Genomic DNA, 26,638 nt, shown 5'->3' with positions numbered 1-26,638 from the left:
ACTTACCCGAGCCCCTCAACTTCCAAGCAGCAAGCAAAGGTACTAAATCTGAAAGCTCTGTAAAAAAGACTGATTTCAGCCAAACTGAGATCTATGAAGAAGGTAGCCCTTACCTGAAGCAATCTGAATTTTGCAACCAGATTCTGCTTGAATTCGTGAAATCTGCTCTCCTCCCCGGCCGATAACTGAAATAAATTGAACAGGGTCAGAATATGCCCTTATGCTGTATTTAAGCACACATAAATGACTTAATTTAACAAACATTTACACTTGGCTCCACAGCACAACAGACGGGGTTGGACTCAGCGAGCCCGCAGAAATCGTACATGAAACACAGCAGACGATAAAGGGGGCTCTGGCTGAGGTGAGAAGAGAGGGGGGAGCCCACAGCCCAACATTCTGGTCTCCCCCTCAACCCAGAGAGAGACCTGCAGTGCTTCGGGGCTCCAGAGAACACAGTGTGCATGCAAAGCACCTTACGACAAGTAACACTCACACTGAGAGACAGGAATTAGAGAAAAAGTAAATAATGTGGCTACTTACTAAATCCAACCATTTTATCAGGTACTTTGAATTCTTCTGTTATTACTGCCCTAAAAACAAAGAACATTTTTGGAAAAATACATAGAATAAAGAATTCTGCAGTCATTTTAGGTTCCCCAAATTTCCCACACTGGCAATGTTAAAAGATAAAGACTTAAAATAAACCCTGCCAATGGGGCCAACAAGCCCACAAGCACCCACAAAGACTGTCACCTAACGAGCCCCTTGCCGAGTCACTCCTCGAAAAGATCTAAGCCTCCTCTTTCCTCATGTCACAGGAAGAAACCTCTGTTTCTTCATTAAACCATTAACTCCACTAACACCTGCCTTTCCTTCATAGAGCTACTCCCAGCACTGCTCACACCTGAAGACTTTTTGGGGTTTGGGAGAGCATTTAGACTTCTATTCTGGTCTCCTCCCTAGATGAAGAGAGATTGGACTACTCTCCAACATTCCTTGTTTCCCAATCTAATTTACTGCTTTCTGGCTTCCCTCCAATTTGTCTGCCTTAAATTAGGGTGAAACGCCCCAAATGGAACCAGTATCCAGCAGAGGCCTAATCAGTGTTGACCAGTACGGAATAATTACCTTGCTTACTCTGCAAGGTACTTCTGTCAAATGCTATCCCATCCATTATGTACTTTTTTTTTTTTAAACTACTGCACTGGCTCTTTCAAACAAGTCTTCAAATTTGCCATAGAGTGAGTGTACTGTGGACAATATCCAATTTGCCCAACACCCCAGAAAGCAATTAAATCTAAACATCTACCTTAGGAGGAAGCTAAATGCAAGCAGTTTAAGAAAAAAAGTAAGCATTTTAAAACATCTCTCACACAGCTGGATTTTTACCCATCATGGAAAGGACTGAATAAAGTGCATGTGTTCCAGGGAAGTGCAGCATTTAGCAGAAATGCAACAGCATAAGGAGCATCGCACTGCAGCATTAGGCTGGCAGCAGAGTCTCCTTGCGGTTACATGCTCAGATTTCATACACACAGGGATTCTCTCCACCTCTTGGGATATCCGAATCCACACCGAAATCAGGCAATTCCTGGCTTTCTAAATCAGTAACAGTGTGGACGTTAATGTCAAGCCTCAGCTGACCTAACAATATACCCTGCAGTAAGTGTGGGGTCCCTGCTGGGACGTCCCCTGACTGTGGTGAAGGGCAACGGTGCTCCTGCTTGTGGAGCCACGTGCAGCAGTGCAGCAGAAGCTGCCTATGCTCAGGAAACAGTACTGGGGAATTTACTAGAAGGGGTTCAACACTATCACAACTCCGAATGTCACAAAACTCAGGCAGTTCCTCAGCCCCCAGGAACAATTTCAGCAGACTCTCTTTGAGGAAGACACCTATTAAGATGAATTGCTCTGGGCTTCCTGGAAGACAGAGCTCTACTACTCTAAATGCAAGACTGAAACTGGTCTAATGTACAAAGTATAAACATTTTGGAAAGTAAAATCCTGATTAACTATGGCTTTATAGGAAAGTTACATTTGATATTAACACAACCTCATTTAAATGACTGTATTTTTAATTCATTAAAAATGAAGCAAAGAAACAACAATAACAAAAATCCAGGATAAATCTTCTGGTTAATTGATGCCTAGTGATATCCAGAAACGCAAACATTTGCAGAGAATACAAGAGAATATAACTGTATCACTGCTGGCGAAGGTTAAGGATAACATGTTACAGTAACAAATACATGCAGAAAATCTCATCCCTTAGGGAAGAGAAGCTGCAGCAGCTTGCTGTATACTTTACCCTTTTCGAAGGATAATACTGTGACCACAAATAACCCATCTTACAGACTGGTCTTCTTAAAGCCCAGAGGTCTCTGGATCTCTCTAAAGCCTCAATGTTTAAGGGAAGGTTGTGAGGGGTAACTAAGGAAGGAATCAACTGGGCACCCATCCAAGGTTCTGTGGCAAAGCCTCTCACCACAGCAGCGGTGGGGCCCAGCTACCGGCTCCCCGGGCTGTGACTCCCGGAGAACCACACACTCTATCTTGTGGAAGTCCAACAAGTCACGCTTGTTCAGCGCATCTTTTCTCAAGTGACGAGGTTAAGGATTCACAAAACACTGGGAAAATCATCACACCAGGAGGAAAATTTCATTCTCTCCTTTTAAATTCAGTGTATGTGGGCAGAAACAGCAGCTCCAACCTCCTAGAAGTCTTAAGTTTACATACAATAATAGCAGATTTTTAGTACCTTGCATTAGTTTACCCCTTCAGCTTACACTGTCTTGGGAAGGGCTACAAAAAAGTTGAGTCTTAAAGAAATCTAGCCCATGGTTTTTCACACTCTCAACCTCTGACTTTCTAACACTCTAGTACAGATGGTGGATCAATAAACAATTAGAAATGATCAATAAATAATAAAACATAACCCACTGCTTACCTTTGATGTACCAAGGCCCCTAACTGGTTACCTACTGTGGCAAAGAGAAAGAGAAAAGAAAAATCAAAGCATTAGCACGGATAAACTAACTTCATCCTTACGTGAGTTCTTACCATTTCAGGGGGAAAAAATAAAGGCAAAAAGAAAGCAAACAGTAATTTAGGCTCAGTGGCTGAAATGAATGCGTTATATGATATGAAACAGGAGGGGACGTCTTGATCAACACAGTGTCTAACACAGTGTCCAGCTGAACGCAGGATAAGACATTGATCTGTGTGTCCACATGCTGAGAGGCCTGGGAGAAAATCCTGCTTGCTAAATCCCTCTCAGTTCCTACCTCCCTCCTGCTCTGGGTCCAAACTCAATGTAAAGATGGTGAGGGTTCCTTCTCTTTTTAAAACAAATGAGAAGATTTAACCTCCTAGCTTGGAAGCATCGTTAAGGACGGCTCCAAGGCAGCTGGAGTCACTAAGAACGCGCACATATGTTCCTGCCAGCCACACCCTGCCCCCCCTCCCCTCCCCAAAGCATAAGTGTCCCAAGGAGAGAATCTGGCCTCCTCCCTCCTCAGGCCCCTCACTGACCCACCATCGCAGTCCGTACGCAGTGGACGCTAAGAGTAAGCAATTGCCTTTCAAGCCCATTTCACAGAGACAACAGTGCCCAACAGCCTCATTATGAAAACCAATCACATTCCCACAAAACCACTTCAGCTTTGCTTATTTTGTTCATTTCTCCTCTTTTCAGCTATCGATGAGTGTCTCCACCACCCATCAGCAAAAAATGATTCTGTGGTGTTTCTCTCTCAGAAAATGCAGCCCAGGAAACACAGTCAGCAGCAGACAACGAAGAAGTATAACTTCTAACCATATTACAAGGAATTGAATGATCCGTACAATATGCTAACAAGAGCATCCAAAAGTATGACTCTGGGGAAAGTTATCAGAAGGACAGATATGAGCTAAGTGGGGAAGGATCAATTACATCAACTTCAGAACAAAGAGTGAAGAGTGAAGTGGTTTGACATCTGAAATACAGGACTCTAACTGCTCTTTCTGCTTGAACTTAACCCTGTCATCCTCTGACTGGAGAGGAGCTGACCATAAGAAGACCAAGGAAAAGAAACCATATTAATGATGTTTTAAAAGGAGAAGAAAAAAGCATAGAGAGACATGCTAGCTAAAAGTACACGAAGCTATTGAGTCAATACCGTATTTCTCCTGGATCGATAGCAAGATAATGGTCTGCAGCCAAAATATTGACATTATATACTATTAATCTGCTTATCTTGGGGAGAAGAGAATTATTTTCTATTGAATCTTAAAATTTTCTTTTTGCGTTTCCAGTTTGAATATGACAAAGGCCCTCACCTGGGAAGGCACTGCTCACGATTCCTAGTCCACGTGAACACTGGACAATCACCAGCTTAGGAAAGGAATCCTCATCACACATGCAGCCCTTGGATGTCGTGAGAGGAATGTCTACCGCCTAAGGCAGCGGATGTGAACCCAACACGCTGCAGGAGAAGGCCCAGGACGGAGTGCTGGTGAGTTTGGTTACTGTTCCTATTTAAGGGTCAAGCTCAGCTTTCCGGCTTCCTGTCAGAACTCCCCTCCTAAGGGTAAAGAATCTAGTGAAGACAGAGGAACTAAGATGTCTTGAAATGATGCAAACACAGAGGAGAGGTGCCTATTCCCCACATGGGGCAATGTGGCCGGACCTTGGCTCCTGGTCCCCTGCACTGTTCGCTAAGAGATGTCAAGGCTGATGATCTCCCGATATTTCAGCCAAAAAAGCCACCGTAACAGAGTAAAGGGTAACACTACCATAAGGAACTTCATGAGATTCATGAGAACATTCAGAGGGCTCACGGTCAAAAGCCATTTGAAATTCTGTGCTCATCAAAAAGAAAAAAAGGAAATTCCTTTTTGTTGGCAAACTACGTGTCACAGGTGTCACACACACCTTATCATTTCTGACAGCCAGCTGCTCTGCTGACAAGCGGAGGTGACAGCCAGCTGCTCTGCTGACAAGCGGAGGTGCCTACAAAGATGGAAAATAAAAGCGCACACACTGTCGTCCCACACATAGATGGGACTGCTGAGAGCCACACCACCGAAGAATGAAATCAAATTCAAAACCAGATTCAACTCTCTGAGTTGGCGGACTCTTAGAAAGGACAAACTGCCTCCTCCTCCATGCAAATGCTGGAGCCCAAAGGCTGAAATGCGTGATTTAAAGTTTCATTCCTTTCAGAAACATTCCCATTTGGTACCTAAAAATGAAAACCAGGAGTCAGATAAGGGGCATTGGGCATTCATACAGCAAACTAATAATGTCCAACTCCACAAACGGGCGCCTTGTCCCAGTCTTCATGATGAAGTGGGGTAAGATGAGGGAGGCACGTGGGAACACCTATCAAGCTCAATTGAATGGTAACTATAGTCATTTTACTGTGAAAAAGGAAAAATGCTGAATAAAATCAGTCCCATTTCCTGTTAATAGTACCTGCTGGTCGACAACGGTTCATTTGCTTCCAAAGCTCCCCCGTGCACCCTCCCGGCACAGGTGCGCACGCGCACACGGGCGTGGGCCTCACTCGCCCTGCGCAGTATGTAGTGGGAAGCTGCCTGGGCTATGGAAGAATAGGAGCTTCCCAGAGAAAACATTCATGCCACAATATGAGAAATCCCTTCTGAAGAGTAACAATACTCTGCCATTTCAGTAATGATCTTTGAAAAAAATAAGACGCTGGACACATTTTTTCCCCATTAGTGAGGAGGAAAGAAGCCTCCATCTTCCTTGCCTCCAAAGAAATACTAACAAAACATCACTGAGGAGCACATCCAACTTTATAATACACAACAACTTTAATACTTAAGTCCCTACTCCTCCCCCAAAAAAAGCCCAAGGGAAAAGCAGCCACCACCCCTTGTAACAGCGCGGACGACACACGCTGGCCTGGTGCACAGAGCAGCAGACCCGCGGCAGGTGAACGCGCAGGTCGGGAGGGGGAACGTCAGGGTTTCTCCATGACTGGCAAAACAAACTGATAAATCTTCCGCTTCAGCCTTCGAAAACAATCTTCCTGTGCCCTGCTTGGATTCCACTCTCCCCTGACTCTCACCAGTGCCTTTCCAAACCCCAGTTAAGGTCAGTGATACTTATAGTCAGCGAGCTGCAGTGACTTCTGCAGTTCTCAAAGCATTTTTTAAAAGCTTTTCTCCAAGGACAATACAAAGGCTTCCTGTGTTCTAAGACAGCAACTCTCGCCCCAAAGCCACAAAACACTGGCATGCTAAATTCAGCTGAAAATCCCGAGACAAGTAACCTGTTACTAGTTTTGCAAACTATTATTTTTGTAAAGTGAGAGTCAATTCAAGTTTATCTCAATATCGTCCCTCTCACTTGCAGTCTCACAGGCTCTGTGAGTGGAAAGAACACCGCCACCAGCTTCAGAGAGTGCTTCTCGAGGGGCCTCACCTCACCTGCACGAACCCACTTAGTTCCACAAGAGGCCCAGGAGGAAGACGCTGTTATTACCAGTCACACTTCGCTAATGAAGGCGCAGTCACACCCGAGCCCTCAGAAAAGGGTCCGCGTGGCCTCTGCACCCCTCACGCCTTTCAGGCACTGGGCACTGTGCCAGGTCCTGAGGATAAAACGGTGAGCAAGGTCATCTTTGTCTTCAAGAAGCTTCAAGTCTAGTGGGGAAAGGAGAGCACTCCACGATGAGCAGCAACCTCGCCTCATCTCCAGGCGGCGGCGATGCTAGGAACCCCACCTGCACCCCTCCCTAGTTCAAGGGCCTATCCAAGAACCTCTGGAGGAAAATTAAGAGGAAAAATAAAGGCTAGAATGCTTATTTACAGCACTATGCCCTATTTTCATTTCATCCAGTGGTTATGAAATCAATTTCGGGGGTCATGACCAGGTTTATTAAAAAATAAAATAGCTTTTTGGGGTTGGCTTTTTTCACTCAGCACAATTCCCTGGACATCCAACCAGGCTGCTGCAGGTATCAATGGTTTGATTCTTACATTGCTGAGTGGCATCCCGTGGGTACCATGGATATACCAGATTGTTAACCATTCACCTGTTGAAGGACATCTGGGCTGTTTTCAGTCTGGCGCTATTAGGAAGAAAGCTGCTATCAAGATCTGTGAACACATTTTTGTGTCAACACAAGTTTTCCTTTCTTGGGAATAAATGCCCAGGAGTGTAACTGGCCTGAATGGCAAGTGCATGTTTAGTTTTTTAAGTTTTCCAGAGAGACTGCAACATAAGATGTGTTTTTAAAAGCTTATAAGGTGGTTCTCACATCTACCAGAGTAAAGAGCCACTCTGGGTCATATATTCCCTGAAAGAAATTCAAAAAGCTATGAACCCCTTTTGATTTGAAAATTAAATTCTTCCCTAGGTTAGCAGGTACAAATAACATTCAGGGACTGTATACACTTCAATTACAGCTCTGTTGCAGCACAGGAGATATAGCTCATTCATCTTCATGGAAAATGTCTACCATTTCATCTACTTGGCTAAGCCAACCGTCAAACCAACCAGTCAGATCATACTTTGCCAGGGAAGAGAAAACTCACTTCCTGTTTCCAACTCACACCTATGTTAACGTGAAGCCCTGTGACTCTCAATCACTTCTGAATTATAATTCTAAAATGGACAGACCGTATGGAGGGGAGGGAGGAGGGGATAACACGAGCCTTTGCCGTGAGTTGCTATCTGGATAAAAATAAATTAGGCCCTGTCTTTTTTAATATCTCTCACCAAGACTCTCATGCTTTATCATCTTGGGATTCCCCACTCAAAATCTTGGACTCACCCCTTTTGAGGCATCTGAGGATTTTACCACTCCCAGTGATGAACCACCACAAATCAAAGGTGATGTGAAAAAAAAGGGGGAGGATGGAAAGAAGGGCCCGTGTGGTGTCCCCAGTGCAGACACACTTCTCAGAGAGATCCATTTTAGGAAAGGATGCACAGAAGTACAAGAGGTGGAGAAGGATTCCGTGAAACCAGTGCATCCCCCTAACCCCGGGAGGACGTCACTGCTGACGACACCCCTGACCCCGTCCCTACTCTGTGAAAAGCAGATCTTCCCCACCGCTCGGACTCTCAGGAACTGAGTTTTACTCTTGGCTCTTCACCCCTGCAGCATCCATGATTACCCTCCAGGTAGGGAAAGTACCCACATCCCTGAGATGCATTTTCCTCTCACTCCCAAGTAGAGACTCAGGCACTCGCAGGGCCTGGCCTGATGAGGTGCGCACAGAGGCCACAGTCCAGACGCCCCACTATGCGCCTGCAAGGACCCTGGCCCGCACCACCGCTGAGCTCGGGAACCTCTCTTCCCTCTCCTCTTTCTCCTCTCCTTGAAAGCCTGGAATTTGAGACAATGTTTCCTCTTCATTCTTTTTCCCCCCCTCTCTTTGCCTTTTGCCACTGAGTGCTGAAACAAAACTTGAAATATTCTATTCCAACCTTCCTGTAAATAATTCGTTAGTACACCTAAAACTCTTCTTCCTTCACTCCACAAGAAGATCATCAATACAAACAATATGAAATTAGAAAGTGTGGTAAATCTAAAAAGGTACTACATAAATATCAAAGAGAAGTCTTTGGTAGAAAGGGCAGGGATATTTTCAAAGTCACCAGGGTTACACCTACCCCTGGCAAAGGCAGGAACAGTGCTTTTTCCACCCGAAGTTCTGACTTTGATGCCACCCTCTACAGAGAGGACAGGGAAAGAGTGTGGTCTGTTTGATTCAACTCAAAACGCTCAAGGGGACATGGTTACCTAAAGCTCTCCTGGGGTGAAAAACTGAAGATGCTTCCACTGCTCCTAGAAATATAGAGGGGACAGTGGGAGAAGAGCCTTTTCCAGCTGCCAAACACCTCTACAGTGAACATGAGAAATCATGTGTTCTGTTGGGTAGTCGAGGCAGTTAGAGAATGGAACCTGAGACAGGGAGATTTGTTTAAGGAAGAGGAAGGTGGGACCCTCTGCACACCTTCCTAGATTAAGAGTAAGCAAGTGTTAGAGTTAATCATTTAACAAGGCTGATTTTAGATCAGAGGTTGGCAGACTATACCTGAAAGCCCGCTGTCCGCTTACAAACGAGGCGCTGGCACGCAGCCACGCTCACTGTTTACGCATCATCCGTGGCTGCTTTCCAGCTCCAACGGCAGGGCTGAGTGGGTGGGACACAGACCATCGGGCCTGAAAGCCGAAAATATTTACTACATGGTCCTTTAAGAAAAAGCTTGTCAACTTCTGATTCTGATTAAATTTAAATCTGTACTTCTAAACAACTTAGCTAGTACTATTCTCTTACGTCTGGTGCTTACTTTTCCAAAATTTCCTAAATGCTAATCATAGGATATGCAGAGGGAGAATTTAAGTATCAAGCGTTTACTCACCCACTCTATGAGGTAGGTAGGGAAATAGAGAAACCGTCCCTGTGATCACAGCAGGTAGAATGTAGCAGGAGAGGGAGGTGATGTACCCTCATACCTGCAGAAACAAAGCAGAAGCTATGTGCCCCAAGGAGGGGACAAGTGAACTGCTTTGGAAGTCAGAGCAGAGTGCAATTTACTAGCCCCTGGTGAGGTGGGTATGTGAAAAAGGGAGGAAGAAGGGAAAAGGGGATGAGAGAAAATAAAGAGGCTAGGTGGCACCTCAGCAGGGCACTGAAGAAAGTCAAAAGATGAGGATGAGGACAGCTTTCCAGGAGGAAGCCGCATCAATTCTGAGACTGAAGGCTGGGAGTGAGCCAGGTGAAGAGCTGGGATGGGGGAAGCGCTTCCGGAAAAGCAAAGAGAAGAATGTGACCAGGCTGCTGCAGGGCGCGAGGCCAGAAGGGCAGGGCTGCGCTGGCCAGCTTAGGAGGGGCTGGGCCCCTGGTTACCGAAAGCAGTCACAGAGCAGAGGGATGCAGCTGGCTTGACTGGCTCCAGGGGTAGCATGAAGAAAGTACCAGGTGGAAATGTTGCTGAGATCAGCAGCGAGCTTTCTGAACTGGTAGGGTGCACCTCAAAGGCTTAAAAACATAGGTGTCAAGACTAAAGATGCTGATAGTTAAAACTACCTTACCTGAAGCTGGAGGCCAGTAGAATGACTGCTCTTCCCAGGTCAGGGCACCAAGGCGGGGTCTAAAAGCTGCACTCTGAACTCCTGCTGGGTTCTGCGCAGGCTGGTGAGGCAGTCGGACAGACAACTCAAAACTGCCGTGGAACACAACTAGCCCAAAACCCCTTCTATGTCAAGAACAAACCTTCCCCTGTTTGACCGTCTGGCACTTTTTTCAATCCCTCTCATTCATACACTTGTTTGCCAGCCTCAATGTCCTGAATAAGCCCTACGTTAAGGTTCTTTCTGGTTAACTTAAGAGTTGAAGCACTTTTAAACAGACACAAAAATCACCTCCAAAAACTTCTAGGAGACTGAACTTTAACCTCCAAAAGGTTAAAGAACCTGGCTTCACAGGAAAGTTAGAAAGTTCATATTGCCAAAGAAGTGATCCTGTCCAAAAAACAAAAACAAAAACAAAAACAAAAACAAAAACAAAAAACAAAACAAAAAACCCCCAACAAACCCAAGCCAAAACAAACAAAAAACTTGCAAAGCCTTTGGAAATCTTTATTGCTAACAAAAAAAGTGCCAGGATTCCTGCTTGTCGTGGTCTCTGCTTTTCTTAACTTTCATCTCACAAACAACATGACTGTAACCCTTAGCAAGCTGCTGGGTAAACACAAGCATCCCTTTCCTTGACAGGATCTGTTTATCCACGTATTTATTCAAGAGAATACAACTGGCCCAGTGACCTTATCCCTGTCAGGAGACAGCTGACAAAGAGGTGGTGGCTGGCCCAAAGTGCCCAGCTCTCCCTAAGCTCAACAACAAACCTCAAATTCTACACGTAGAGACTCACTTGGAGAAAAGTAATCTCTGTAATTCTGTTATTTAAACAGAATAGAGGATTAACTTTATCAAATGCCAAGTGTAGTGCAGAATGTAAAAAGCCTGAGGGAAATTTCCTGTACTTCAAATACAGTCTGGTGTTACTTAAGACACAGGCCTGGGGATGATGGGAGACCTGGCCTGATGCAAAAAGGTTCTTTCCTACTGTAAGAAGACTTAATATTTAGAAGGAGGACGAAGAGAAACTGTGTTCATCTTGTGAGTACGAGGACTTAGTCATCCAAAGGCAGACATGCAAAAAATTATGGTTCTCAAAAAAAAAAAAAAGGTGACAATACACAATAAAACAATGAACTGGAACGTTAAGAGACTCTGGATTTACTGGTGACTTACCAGCTAGAGTGTGCACAGGATTAATGGAGAAAAAAGGCTAAGACGTCAGAGGTTTCATCTGCAAACTCTTAGGTGATCATTTTACAAAGGACCTAGATACAAGTTCTGTTCTCTACGGCACAAGTTTTACACTTTGACACCATGCAGTAGGCAAACACAAGGCCGAGAGCTATGGAATGTATTGATCTCAATTTCTGGAAACAGTGGGCCAGAGAGACACTGTCCATTAATGAGACATGTGCTCAGAGCCAGACAACTTAGTGTAATTTTTATATTGATGTCCCATAAGAGGGACTGAAGCATGATTGCTCCCAAAAGGTAGAAAGGTTACTTTGAATAACAGCTTCTTCCTAAGGCAAAAATGCAGATAATGCAATCACTCGTATCTGGTCTAAGAAATCACAAATACGGCATCACTAACATCGGGTACCATTGCAGAGTTTAAATGGTCACCTTAGTTCCAACGGCCCTGGGGTAGATTTTCTGTCTGTGATCATAAACATAATTTTTTTTTATGTAGACAAGAACTTTTACACCCAAATGAGTTTTGTCCCCTTAAAATCTGCATAGTGTGAACCTATACAATTATTCCAAAAAGGTTCCCGCATCTAAAAACAATGGCAATCTTTTCTTTCAGAATACCCAAAGAGATCAGAGCTGCCAGTCATGCCAAATTACATTTTTTCTATGAAAATAAAACATGCACTTTTTTTGGGAGAAGAAAATTACATAATACCTACTGCTGTATACCTTGATTTTTTTCACTTAATACATCACAGAAATATGAACACACATACATGACATGTGCAGACTGAGAGAAGGACAGAAAGAGAAGACACTGGCCCACCCACCATGTGCATATTCACGTGCAACTAGTACATTTCAGCGCCCCCTCTACAGTCACACTTTGTGAGAGACGAAACATGATAAAGGAAGCCCAAGTTTTCTGCAGAAACACATCTGATCCTCTTTGCCAAGTGCTGGTGACAGGTACTTCTAAGTGGCCTCAAATTCTTTGAGGGATGGAGCAGGGTATACAAACCAACCAATGAAATAAATGAACAAATGGATGAAAGAACAATGGATGCTTCTAGAAAGAGCTTGTCTTAAATGGGAATGGTGAAGTAAGCAGACAGACTGCAGAAAGGTTACTGCTCCCCTTTCCTTTCTTTAAGGTCAGTATATAGCCACAGCTTCCCCACAGCCATGCACCAAATCTTAGCTTTTCTTTGGAGAGAAGTGAAAACTTCGATTCCCACGTGTGTGCTGGAATAAGAGGGCTAAATCAAACAAAACTCTTGAATCAGTCAAATTATTTCCCAGCTGATGCTCAAAAGACCAAGTCTTTTACCTTACAGCCCAGATGAAGTGATTCCAGTATTATTAAGGCAAATAAGAACTCAAATGCTGGAGAATTGCAGAAGAAAATCATCTTAAATATTTCCCCTGAACCATTCTTCTTCAGAGAGTGACGCTGGAGAAAGCTGTTAAAGAAATGCCTGACAAAGACTCCAACCTAACTGGCAGGTTCACCTGAAAGGCAAAGATATTTACAGCAACTTACCTCCATCATCCAAGGGCCGTTTTTGTACTCCATAGCCATACACTGAGGGGTCCACAAGAGGTGTGGAATTATTCAAGTGAGGAATTGAATCAATTTTAGCAGCAATCTACAGAGAGAATCAGATTTAAATACTCAGTAACAAATCACAGCTCCATCGAGGGAGAAAGACAAGAGTCTTTTTCAAAGGGCTGTTACCCCATTTCTCCCCCCGACGGAGATGAGTGTGAAGCAATGTCGTGACAGAACAAGGACTTTGCGCTATTAATTTTATGCTTTTGGTCTTGATAATAATGTGCCTTTAGAAATATACTTCCAAAAATTTGTCTTCTATAAGCAAATTTTTAAGTCATTGCTTAAAATACAAGAATATCATTTAATACAAAGAATTTTGTCCAAAAGGCTTTGACACAGGAATCCCTTAAGAAACAAATTCCCCCCAAATATTTAAAAGGCCATGTTTGCTCAAATGTGACAACTCTTTAGGAATGTATTCGTCCTATTAACTTTAACCCCTCTAAAGTGATGATGCAATCTACAGAAACACACAACAAGTTGCTCTTGGCAGTCCAAACGGCGAGGGGAGTGACTGTGTCCAGACCAGTTCAGGAGGATTCTTGCACTGGGGAAACTGAGATAACCTCTGAGAGCTATCCTAACTTTTAATATTTATTGTCAGTTAAAGAACAGAACATAGCTATTAAATTTTTCCCCCAGAAACAAATGCTATGGTAGAACTTCTTATACTTATCTCCTTTGTTTTCATTAGGAATTAAACGCGATTTTCCACAACTCCTTGATTTAATCAAAGGAATGTTTACAACGGCTCTTGAGGTTAGTCCCTAAGTAAAGCCTAACAAGCAGGGGTGGGTTGGAGCGGGGAGCAACTAGCACGAGATGCCTATAGAGCCAAGTCTTTACTGGTAGATTTCCCAACGTTGTACAAATGTGCCCAGGAGTCTGAGACCTTCTGGGACTAACATGAATTACTTTAAAAAAATAACAACCAAAGGTAATCATGATACTGAAAACCAAAGGAAGAATTAAAATGCCAGGTATCCCGGGGTCAGGTCAGGTTTCCTCCCTCCATCTACTACTTCTCTGATGCTGGGCAAGCCCCTTTTCTCACTGCATCAGATCCTCTGGATATAATACCATCTGCTTCACAGTTTTTGAAAAGATCTGCAACACACTCTGAACACAAAGGAGCTTTGTACACTAGAAAGCACTTCACAAAACCAGGGCTGTAAAACAAGGCAATTCACCTGACAAATGCTGAGTGCCTACTATGTGCTGGGCTCTGCAGTGAAAGAGAATAAGCAGGCCCCTACTGTGAGTCAGCAGTCAGTGGGGAGTCACAGGCACACACGCTAATCAATAAATTGATCATTTCAGCTGGTGATAAGCATGATACTAGTAAGAATAGACAATGACATACAGAGTCTTCAGGAGAGCTACTTTAAACAGGGTGATCAGGGAAGGTTGCTGTGAGCTGACATGGGATCTGAGACCTAAATGATGAGGAAGGGCATTGCAGGCAGAGGGAACAGCATGTACTGCTGCAGGAGCAAACTTGGTAGGTATGAACCTGAAAGAGAAGTTAGCATCTCTAGAATAGAAGGAACTAGATGGGTTCTAAGGGGTGGGCAAGGGCCAGTAGACATAGGGCTTTACAGGTCATGGGAAGAGGCTTGGATTTTATAAGAAGGGGGGTGGGAAGCAACTACAGGCTTAGTAAGGAAAGTAACTTGCTGATTTATATTTTTAAACGATGCATCTGGATAAGGAAAATAGATTCTAAGGGGACAAGAGTGGGATGACCATTTAGAAGGTATCCTAGGCCAGGGGTCAGCAAACTATGGCTGGCGGACAACTTGCTTTTATATATAAAGTTTTATTAGAACACAGCCACACCCATTTCACAGAGACCATATGGTGTGCAGAGCACCTCCCCGGCACATATATATAATTTACTATCTGGACCTTTAAAGAAAAAGTTTGCCCTGTCTAGGCTACAGATTATAGTAGTCTGGATAGGTGCTTATTTTAAAATATTGTTTTAGGTAAATAATTAAAATACTAAGATTGACTGCTGGTAGAAACCCCATATCTTATATCCAAATCTCAGGGCAAGTGGCCATTTGCTCTAAAACAAAATACTGTATAAATCTTGCCTAACAGCATTCTACTACCAACTTGCAATCTTGTTCTCTATATTTGTTTTGGATGAGCTTGTGGAGGTCAGCTACTTACATAAAATGCAAAAATTATCTTTAAGGACTCAGCTGGGAAAGCAGGTGGATTAAAAGGTGAGAATACTGCAGGGGCTTATGCCCCACAGAGACCCTTTCATCTGCCACAAAAAACTGAGCAGTAAATGGCTAATGGCGGGAGGGGGTGTGCTTCACAATTATTGGTCCAGTTGTTTGTTTAAAGGCAGACCAAAACATTCCCTGCAGACAGTGAGGATGACCTCAAACCACAAAAGAAAGGGGTATGACTATCAGTGGAGTCCCCCTAACAGTGTGCATGTCAAACCACTCTCAAAGACAGGACCCCGAACGTCAGCTCTACACATGAGGCGCTCTCTCTATCCCCTTCTGATGAAGCATCTTGGCTTCCAGATTTTCTCCCCTCCTTTCAAAGTAGCTAAGATGTTATTCCTGAGTCCGTGGCCTTCCTTCTAATTGATATAGTTCAATTATGTTGCTTGAATGTAGTTTTTTTTCCCAAAGCCAATATGCTAAAAGTGTTACAGTAGCTTTCGGTTCCTAATTTTGATTAAAGCAGCAAGAAGCCTCCTAAGTGACTGAGGCTTTCAAACTGTTCTTAAATCATGTTTGCTTCAGGTATCTATAATTTGGGAAATTTCCACTAAGAGAAAGGTGTATAGAATAATGATTAAGAGGTGTAGCTCTGAAATCAATAACTGCATTTGAACCCTGGCTAAACAAATGTTAGACGTGAGTTTAACATTATAATAGAGAAGATCATAATTTACATTGATATTACACTATATATTATACTATAAAGAAACAATGTATTCCTTTATTCATATAACTGCAACCTTGTCCTAAGAAATTATTTTAAATGCCTACTAAAATAATGAGAGTTACAATTTTATGAGTGCTTAGTATGCGCTAGGCACTCTGCTAGGAGCATTTTAAAGATGCTATTCGTTTACTTCTTATGATGATTCTTCAGGTTAGCAGTATTATTTCCACTACAAAACAAGGAAAAGTGAGGCTCAAAGAAGCTCTGTGACCTGCCCAGAGTCACACATTTATTAAGTGGCAGGAGCAGTCCCGAAGCCCAGGCCTGCCTGACTCCAGCGTCTATGTTATTAACCACAGCACCAGGCTAATCCCCTTCCCGCCACCTAATACTTTCTTAAACACAGTCCACTTTCTGAGGACTTAAAACCTAATGATTTCCAGTGCACAAAACTCAAACAATTTCTCATATCAGTAAGTGATTATTTTGCACAGTAGCTGCTTAAGGGAAGTCAGGTACATTTTCAACTAATAATGGTGTAGGTCAGGAAATAAAGAGTCACAGAAGTCAGGATATTCCAAGAAAACCAAGGCTACTCCAGTGCTTATCTGAAAGTATGCCCTTGGGGGGGCCTCTGCTTCTTATTTTCTACTACTTGATTCACTTTCCTCCCATTTTCTGGGGGGGGGGGCATCGAGAATGGGTTATCTCACTACCTGTGCTATTTTAAGCACAGTAATAGATGAAATATAAATCAACGTCGTAGACATTTAACCTCCACTGCCAGTAAGTTAGTGGAAATGTGGAGGAGGGGAGCACTGGACCAGGAGTCTGTCATGAGTCCTGGTTTTCCAGCTGGCTGTTCCAGTGTATGACCTTGGGCAAGATCTTCAGTGGTCTTGCTCCCTGTAAAATGCAGGGATGAACTAAACCAGAGTTTTTCAAAGAGTACACAAGGCAATTTTGGGAGGTGCATGGATGAATGTTTTCTCTCTCTCTCTCACACAGTTACCTTCTATGCATTGTAAAGGTTTTCACTTATGACAGTGATTTTGTTTCCTTTAAAAATATTTTAAATAAATTTAAATTTTAAAACAATTTTAAAATATGAAGTAAATAGCATATTGAGGGTTCTCACTGATATGGCAAAAATCATAAGGGTGGTACACAAATCACTAAAGTTAGGAAACATGGTAATTAACTATTCCTAGTGCAAACCTTCAGGTTTTGTAATCAAGAGCAGTTCACCCTATAAATCCAAACAGAAAGCTGTAAATACTTCGACAACTTCACATTTGTTAAAATGTGACTTATTCCATTATACTAAATGGAAATAGGCAAAGCCATCTGAATGCCAGCAGGTCACCCGCATGCAGTGTCCATGTTATTCAATAAAGCTACTGTCAATCCTCGATTCTTGTAGGTCCAGCAAGTAGAGATGAGAGCTCACACCTCTACCCAGAGGGGAAGAATCCATCTTGCTTCCTCGGAACTTCTGCTCTGCAGTCATTCAGAATGGCCCTGCCTGGGCCCTGGGCTGGACTGAAAGTCTCTACCCCCCAGGGCAGGAAGAAACAGTATGTGGCCAAAGGACTTGTAGCCAGTGGCTAAGAGTAACTAAGAGCAAGTTCCAGGGGGCATGGTCTGGCGTCACGGTGCAGAGTCAAGTCCAAGGTCTGCACCTACTAGCTAGGTTACGATGAAGATGGTAGTCTATCAAATCAATAAATGTACTAAGTGCCTGATGGTACCCTCATTTAATCCTCACAGTGTGACCTTAGAAAGTAGCTACTATTCTCAATTCTGTGGGATTTGGAGCCAGTCTGCCTGAAATTGTAGCCATAGGGATACCAAGATAACAATATAAAGCACCCAGCACAATGCTGTGCACATCATAAGGAACAAGAAATGTTTGCTATTTTAACCTTTTATTGAATAATAATAGTAATAATACAGAAAAGTACATGGATAAGTCTATAGCTTGAATTTTTATGCACTAAAATGCTTGCATAACTAGCATCCAGATCAAGAAACAAAACATGCCAGTAGCCCCTAAAGCCTGCCTCATGCCCCCTTCAGTCACTACCCACCCTTACCTCCCAAGGTTAACTTCCTAACTTCTAACATCAGCTATTTAAAAATATATATATCACCGCCATCAATGACCTCCTTTACAGATGAGGAAACTGAGGCTTAAAAATGTCAGATAACGTCCAAAAGTCACTAATCTAGTAAGTGGCAGAACCGGAACTTGAACTCATACAGACTGACTCCAAAGTCTTAATAACCACTTCACTATACTACCTCCTGGGTATTCTGCAACCATCAAATGAAAGGACTTACAGGAAAGTCCTTCCCTGGCACCCAGCACAAGTTCAATGAATGGCAGCTATTGTCCTCAGAGTTGGGGCCCCGGCTGATCCTGCCCTATTAACTGACATTAACCAAAATAAGGAATTCTATATACCAAGTAAGATACCAGTTCTTCTTAGTAGCTTTCCCCGACAACTTCATGGTACTCACATTTGGGGAGAATTAAATACTCCCTCACCTATATTTTATACACTAACTTTAAATAGCATGACCTCACTGAGGAAGTTCTTGATTATGCTGTTTCCCCAATATAGGGAGCTCTTCGGGGAGTGGACCTGTCTCAATCGTCTTGGTACTCCTAGGACAAAGGCTCCTTAACTGGGACCTCCAGATATTAGCTTTAAAGAATTCATAAACCTCTTGAAATTACACACAAAACTATTTAAATATATCTGAGGAGAGGTTCACAGTTTTCAACAGTCTTAACAAGATCCGTATTTCAGGAGTGGTAAAGAACTTTCCTAAAGCATAGCAAAGTGTTTTTGGCACATAGAAGGTGCTCATTAAACGGTTTCTAAATTTAAAGTGGATGTGGAGAAGCCTATCTGCAGGCAAAATGCTAAGATGATCAGCTGAGGCACTAGGCTGAAATATAGTTCCAGCTAGGATCCCCCCACCAAAGGCCCTCAAGAGGACATGTCCATTAGTTTTCTCCCCTACATTCCTCCGAATTCCATCAGCATCCCTTCCACACTTTGTTTGAAGATTCTACTGCAGATATCTCACTGAGACGGAAAACTACCCAACTACCTCTGTAAAGGGACCAAGTCTCTCTTAGAATGCAGAAGACATGGGTCCAAGAACTACTGCATATATTAACTATTTGTGTGCCTCTGAGAAAATTGCTTTATATCCCTTTGGCTTATTATTTTCAAATATGAAATGAGAATTATAACCCTTGTCCTGACTATTTCATTTGGTTGTTGTGAGGATCTACTTCCACGATTAAGATAAAACCAGCAGCAAACTTCTATTATGACTGGCCCAGCATCCAACAAGAGGCCTTAGACTTGAGAGATCCTCAAATAATGACAGGTAATCCGAATCACATACTATTTTCATTAACACTACTCAGTCTTGCGAATGATTTGCTATCATCTGATATTAGCAATAAAAGCATAGTTTATGCCTCCAAAAGAAGTACTGGCTATTCTTTCCCAAGTGTCTTTAGAACAAAACTCCAATGCAAAACACTTTCAAGAGGGATGATTCTTAACAGAGTAAAAGGATTGCATACAAAACCGAAGAAGAGAGGAGTCTGAACAGACACCCAACGTAACACACTAGAAAGTAAGAGAACCAAAATTATACAGCCAAAAATTTTCTTCAGATCTAGTGAGATGGAAGAGCTGAATGTTCTTGAGCTTTAAGGGACCATTGAGATTATCTAGCTTAACATTTCCTGAAGTTTGATCCACAGAATGTGATCTGGTTTTATGAAAAGAGGGTATTGAAGGGTCTGAAGTGACAGACCCTGGGCCTATTTACAATGCATATCCCAAACCCTTAGGACTTAACACACAGCAGCATATTAAGGACTCTGAGAAGTCCTGCAGTAAAGAAGCCAATTCACCTTTATTTAACCCTGTATTCCCCAAACTTATCTGTCCACAAGCCCTTTTCCACAGAGGATCTATGAACAGCCTGTGCATCATATACTGGGAAAGGCCAACCAAGCCCAAGGTCATGCAGCTACTTACAGGAGACCCAGATCTCCTAACTCCCCATCCAGAGTTCTTTCCATTAGAAATTTCAAATAAGGGTATGGGCTCACAATTTGGGAAAAGATGAGGGAAAAAACTGCTGAGTAGGCATCCCAATGGGCAGTGTAAAACAAAAGCAAAGTAGCGGGAACAAAAGCAACCAGAAAGTCAATGCCCTGTGCAAAGGGGCAGCTGCTACTCAGCTCCTGCCAAATAAAGCCACTGCAGAACGCGGGAGCAGTGTGGCCAAGTCTAAGCTAGAAATCTCCATTTTTATGTGAAATCATTCTAGTTTCTCAATACTGGCACTGGGTGGGTTAAGCAAAGCATGCCTGCAGGCACACTGTGACCCTTAACCAGCCCACCGGCCACAAGTGCGAGAACACTGGTCTAGGCAAATTTGTATCTACAAATTTGTATCTTAGTTTGATGATACATATGGGCCATCAGATTTTAAAAGAAAGATAAAGAAGTCTCAGCTGAAAATGAGAAAAAAAAAGTTAAGAGTCATACAGTGGAACACACTGTTCACTTACATCTACTTTTCAATACCATATATGAAGTTCAGCGCTTCCACTGAAGTGCAGTGACCCAAATGGGCTCATTCACATCACCAAAAAGCATTTACTCTTTGCAAGGTACTCTACTGGGTCTCATCAAAACACAGATACAGAGCAGCCCACAGATGTCCCGCAGACACTGGTTTTCCTTAAGTGTTTGAGAAAGTTAAAACGAATGTACATGCAGGAGCTAGTCCCTCGTGAAATGATGATTTGAGCTACTTAACCACTGGACATGTCTGAGGTAGACTCAGTGGAGTAAAAGTGACAGCATTCAGCACACATGACTTTGTCATGAGGCACAAACATCATGTATTAAGTGAGCAAAGGCAGTATCTCTCAAGCAGTACCCAATAGCCAGTGAACACAGGCCTTCCCTTTAAATGGTGGATGCACATTCTCTTAAAGGAAATTTAGTGCTTAGTGTACAGCACACATGCCTAATCATTCACTGCTCAGGCTCAAAGTGTGAAACAGAGCACTGGGAAGCATTTTCTGGAGGACTGTAGGACTTCTGAGGCCCCATACCAATCACTAGTTCCAAAAAAAAGCACTGGTAAAGAATAGGATCTTGGCCTAAAAATCTGTCAGGTTACTTTCTTATTGACTCTACGCTGGCTTGGTCACACTCATTTGGGTGCAGAATCACCATGATGGCCAACTTCATGAGGCACCAATTACACTGTATTGATGTGAACAGAACACTCTGGACTCACACAATGCAGAGGCACCGACTGGGTCTAGGGCAAAATAGGAGCTTAAAGTCTTAAAATGCACTAGCAGTTTAGCAAGAGAACTTCTATGTGGGTGATGACTGACAGTTGGTTCAGCTTGTGGAAGGCTGCTGGGAATCTGTAGTACACTGTGGTGTGACACTGTCCTGTTAACGTGCAAATGTGTGCACTTGAAGATGGATGCTACCGAATGGTAGCAGTGGGCTTTGTGGGAACAGTTTTATATTTTTAGAAACACTAAACAAAACAGATGCATACCTGTTCACCCATAATCTCCATGAGGTCCCCTGTAATCCTGACAGACAGCAGACAGGGTACGGCACAGCATGGCCACAGAACAGGATGACCTAGTCTGGCTCTGAGACCACATCCTACTCTTATTAGGATCCTGCTCTCCCTAAACAAGGAGCTAAAGAAACACTTAATTTTACCTAACCAGCCAATGAAGAACTGGATATGATGATTTTAGATCTTCACCAGTGGGACTAAATCAGATCACATTTCTATATTTGTGTACCTCCCTACAAAACGGCTGTATTATCAGTTTGTGCCAAACACTATTAACTCACTGTACTTCATACTGCTGCAGAAATTTAAAATTCTATATGACATCTTCAGAGACTCTCTTTTGAGCCAGGAATACCACATTCAGAGTGAACTAATAGCAATAACTGGTCCCCTTTGTTGGAAAGAGTCTAAAGGATATACGAGGAGGCTTCAAGATGCCAGGAGGGAAGCTTAGTGGATTAGGTGCTGGACTCCACATACCAGACTTAATAGAAACTGCGGGCTCAAATCCCAGCAGGGTCAACTCAGATGCTATTGTGATCTTCTGGATAGCTGAGCACCAGACAGCTTACTGCTCCCTAACCAACTTATGAGGGCCTTACAGACTGTCATGGTGTTTATGAGGACATATAAGAGGGGGAAAGCTTTGCAATCATAAGTAAAAAATACACTGTCTTTTATCTCCAGTCACATCTCTGCAACATCCCGTGTATACAATGCTGAAGTAGAACCATCATCATTAGATGCCCAAATAGTATGAGATCCTTTGAGGTAAGCTTTACTATAAGCACACAATATTTTAGATTTCTAACATTCCATTCTTGTCCAATATAAATCTATAAATAAACCTAAAATTAGCCACAAACCTGTTTTTTCTTTAGTTTTTAAAGGCCATCAAATCCTTGGAGATAGTATCGACCTCCAGCTGTTAATATTCAGAATACACTTACAGCACTGTCTCCATTGGGCTTATTACTGCTCCAGTCAATGGTGCATTTCAGAGCTGGGAACATTTCCAGTGAAGTTTTCTCTGCTAGTAGTAAACACCACTGCTTCAACAATCCACATTAGGTCAGCATTTAACAGAGGGTCTCCCTCCCTCTTGAGCAGGTTGTCCAAGAATACGAGTTCAACCACTGGCTCAAGAGAAGCAGAAAGTCTTCTCAATGGTTCAAAATTCATTTTATGTTCAACTACAGGCCTTCTGCAAACTGAGGAGCTGAGCTCTTTAGGGTAGTGACTATAATTCTTCCTGGATACAGAGGCCAACAAGGTGATTGTCACACATCAGCACAGGGTGAAAGCCATTACATATTAGTAGCCAGTGAGAACAAGGTTCAGGACCCTGTACTGTAGAGGAGAGCAGTGTAACGCCGTCAAGCAGAGTGGTGGAAGGGGAGCTGGATGGCATGTTCATCCATTACAGCCACTGGTTGGCTCTGAAGTCTAAGTAAGATGGATACTCACTATTGTATTGGTTGGCGCCTAGGCAGTAAGTAACAAGTCATCGGATAAAATTTTAGGCAGAACCACAGGTTTGGAAAGTTCTGGGATCCAATGTAATGTCTATAGGAGCATCAGTATTAAAATGAAAAGTCAGTATCTGGGAAACAGGTAGGGTTCCCTTCCCTGGAATACTGGAAAGAGATGTAAAGACCATATCTTCAAGCGACCGAGTGGAGACTTTCTTCTAATACAATGAGTCCTGTGGCTTTCTGTTAGGAATCAAGCAGTAATTAGTTATAGCCCAACTTTTACAGTATCAGTTAGTATGCCTACAATTAAATAGGAAGAGATGATGAGTATAAAACACTCAGCAGAAGTTGTTTAAGTGTTAGAGCTAATTTATCAGTAAGTTTCACACACAATACAAGGACATGTTCTGTTCTAAACACCATACCAGAAACCAAAGAGTTCTTTCTGGCAGGTCCAATATATACTCTCCAGGGAAGTTTGCAATCTCTTAAAAGTCAGTTTATTTAACTCTGACAAAATTCACGACATTGTCAGATGGTCAAGTTTCACTGCTGGAATGACTCCATAATGCCACATGCTCCCTGAAAGAGGAAAAACTATTGCCCATCAGGAATTTCTATGTCTTGTGGACCACCCACACCCATTTAATATCCTTCTCTCTCTCCTCTCCCAGAGCACCCTCAAAAGTAAAATACCCTCGCGTTCCTTCCACTCGACCCTTAAAATACAGGAAGTCTGACGAGGATGTTTTCCAAGTTTTAAGAAGCTACTGGGCCTGAGACAGCTCCCTTCTGTCTAGACCTAGGTCCTCACGTGAGCTCCCCAGCCCCCAATTCTGGTCAACCTCAGAATCCCAGCTGGCTGCCTTGCGGGTCCAGCCCCGGCGCGGGAGCGCGATGGGGTAGGAGTCCTGGGCAAATCCTTTCCCAGCTGCTACAGGCACCTGGGAAACCCGCCCGACAGGCTGGGCCTGGGCCTCACGGCGGCGTCTTATCCCTCGACTCCTGGCTAGAGGAGTCCCAAGGAAAGGACGTGCCCGACTGAAGCGTCAGCCCAAGCTACCTCCCGCCCCTAGGCCGGACCCTCTCTTCCCCGTCAGGCCCGGCCCGGCCCCGCCTCAGACTCCCGTGCTCCCGCCAGCCGGCTGCGCCCGTACCTGCCGGACCCGGTGCAGGGCGTCCACGAAGCCTTCGGCCTTCATCCCCACCGGAGCGCTCTGCCCCTGCACCAGCTCCGCCATTACCTCCCCCTCCGCCGCCACCGCCGCCGCCGCCGCCGCCGCCACCGCCACCGCCGCCGCTCGGCTCCCCCGTCCGGCCTCCCACTCCGCTTGGGGACCCGTAGCCGGAAAGGGAAAGTCGCCCCACTTCCGGCGGAAGGGAAGCCAGGACGCTCGCCGACGCCGGAGGAGCCGCGTCTGTGGGGCGGGGTCAGGGCACGTGACGGCGGTCCGGCCGGAAGTGGGGGCGGGGCCACGGGCGTCAGGGCGGGTCCCACGCGCGAGGCTGCTGTCTGATCTCGAGGGAGAGGTCGCGATTCCGCCTGAAATGACCATTGGTTCGGAGTATTGGGACTGAGCGCTTTGAAATAGCACCGTGAGGACCCAGAGGGAGGCTGGGGGACAAAGAGCAATACCACAAAATGTCAGTGCCCTACGTTTGCATCGTCATCACTTTGCACGAGGATGGTCTAATGCCACACCTGGGGTTGCCTAGCGACACGGCTCAGGAAGGACGCTCCGACTGGAAAGCCTGCGTGGTGTCCTCTTACACATTCCTTCGCAAACTCTGAGACTCAGGGGAAACAGGAAATACCACAGGACCATCATTGCTTCCCTGCCTGCTGAGCCAAACTATTGCAAGAGGGCTTCTTGGAATGCTTAAGTAACTTTTGAAAATGGTAGTGACTTGGTATAAATATTTCAAAGCAGAGGATGGAATCTTAATGCTGGAACACACTTGAGCTTTTGAGGTGGATTTTACAAATGAGTAAACACACCCTGCCCCAAAAGAAACAAGGCATTAGGGGCTTGACACACATCTTGTTAGTGGCAGGTCCAAATCGGGGTGCCCACCTTTGGATTAACAAGGCTGCCCTCATGATTAGTATTTCCAAGCTCTGTGGTGCCAAAGAATGGGATTTTAATGAGAGTGTTGTTGTCAACCATTTTATGCACATCGAAGTTATAAGGGAAGGGAAGCACTATGAGATGGAAAATAAGGAAGTAAAATCCAATGTGAATTCTCTTAATCCCTTGTGTCAGCATATTGGGAGAGCTTTGGAAAGTGGTATAAGGAATAACTGGCCAATAATCAAAGAGCAGCTCTTTGTTAAAGACTACACTGCTAGACTGTGAGTTCCTTTAGAGCAGAGAGTGAGTCTTAGTTTTCCCTGTATCCCTAGGTGCTTAGGAAACTTATTTTGAATTGAATAAAGCCAAATTGGATTAATTCCTAGATCATGGTAAAATAAAAGAATGTGGCAAAATTTGCTATATTCAAGATTATCACTTTCAGGCAAAATGTTTCGACCCATGTAGGAAAGCACCTAGTTGGCTGTGTTTCTGTTGTTGAAGTGCTATTGTGAGGCAGGAGCAACACATGCCAACACATCTATTTGTGGCCCAGCCTGGGTGTGTTGAGTGTTTTAATTGGCTGTCCTTGTAAAAATCAAGCATATGACATCAACCTTCCCCAACATGGATGGTTCTACTGATCCAATATCAGTGATACTTCTGTTTTGAATATTTTTAAAAATCTGAGGTGAGTATGTTGATTCATCCAAATTCCAGATGACTCCTTCTATGAATATAAATAATGAAAGTAGGGTTATTGGTGCAAATATAAGGCACATATCAAGGTCTGGCCACAGAATGCCTAGGTAAGAAGACAAGCTTCTGATTCTCCCCCTTTTACTGGTTGAGGAACTTTGGGCAACTCACTTATTTCTGGGGGCACTGAAGAGAAAGATGACCCAGACCGAGGTCCACTGTTATATGTTCTACTAATACCCTAGACTTTGTCATCTTAGCATTTATTGCAATTGCTTTTAAATCACTGTGTAATTATTTGTTTATTGCCTGTCTTTTCCACTGAAATAAAATCTCTACTGAAACAGGAACTGTGCTTGCCTTGTTCAGTACTCTCCCCAGCACCTAACACAATATCTGGCATTTGATTGGGTCCAAATATTTCTAAAATGAATGAATGAGAATGATTTTGTCCAAACTTGATAGGAAGTGATTCTCAGAGGTTAAAAAAAACCTACATACTTTTGGTTGTGACTAGCTTTGCTTATGAGACTGTCACCTAAGTAAGCCATCCCACTCTGAGATTTAGAGATACATTACTGATGACATTGAAATGCTTCCTTAGGTATTATCAACTAGAAGCTGCTCTAAAATGGAATTGTATCAGTAAGGAAAGTCTAGGTTATTCTTCAGTAACAAACCTCAAAATCTCAGTGTCTTGTAACGAGAAAGATTATTTCACATGTGAACGTGAAATTTCATACTACATGTTGAACACTGCTGGTAGGTTGTGCCTCTGCTACACATTGGCTTCACTCTTCAACCAAAGCTGATGTAATAGCCTCTGTCTCAAACGTTAAATGTTATCGAGGCAAAGATAGTGTGGCAAAACATGAAGTCTTTCAAAGCTTCTGCCTCAAA

The 26,638-nt window shown here is 43.6% G+C and overlaps 1 protein-coding gene across 4 annotated transcripts in view; it reads right to left on the bottom strand.

The window, feature by feature from the left end:
- Nucleotides 1-24,296, bottom strand: part of FUBP3 (far upstream element binding protein 3) — a 47,907-nt gene extending 23,611 nt beyond the window's left edge. For 2 of the 4 annotated variants that reach the window (XM_032478664.1, XM_032478666.1), the window contains exons 1-5: nt 24,125-24,296; nt 12,844-12,949; nt 2,951-2,984; nt 544-593; nt 114-185 (exon numbers count right to left, since the gene is read on the bottom strand). In XM_032478664.1, the coding sequence (XP_032334555.1) occupies nt 114-185; nt 544-593; nt 2,951-2,984; nt 12,844-12,949; nt 24,125-24,208 (346 nt within the window). In that variant the 5' untranslated portion in view covers nt 24,209-24,296. Of the gene's footprint in view, nt 1-113; nt 186-543; nt 594-2,950; nt 2,985-9,057; nt 9,080-12,843; nt 12,950-24,124 lie in introns of those variants that run through there. The other 2 variants (XM_032478665.1, XM_032478668.1) reach the window with 2 other exon arrangements.
- Between the last annotated feature and the right edge of the window lie 2,342 nt (nt 24,297-26,638).

Source organism: Camelus ferus, chromosome 4, assembly GCF_009834535.1.
Source record: "Camelus ferus isolate YT-003-E chromosome 4, BCGSAC_Cfer_1.0, whole genome shotgun sequence".
NCBI lineage: Eukaryota > Metazoa > Chordata > Mammalia > Artiodactyla > Camelidae > Camelus > Camelus ferus.
This window is presented reverse-complemented; position numbering and strand designations above follow the sequence as displayed.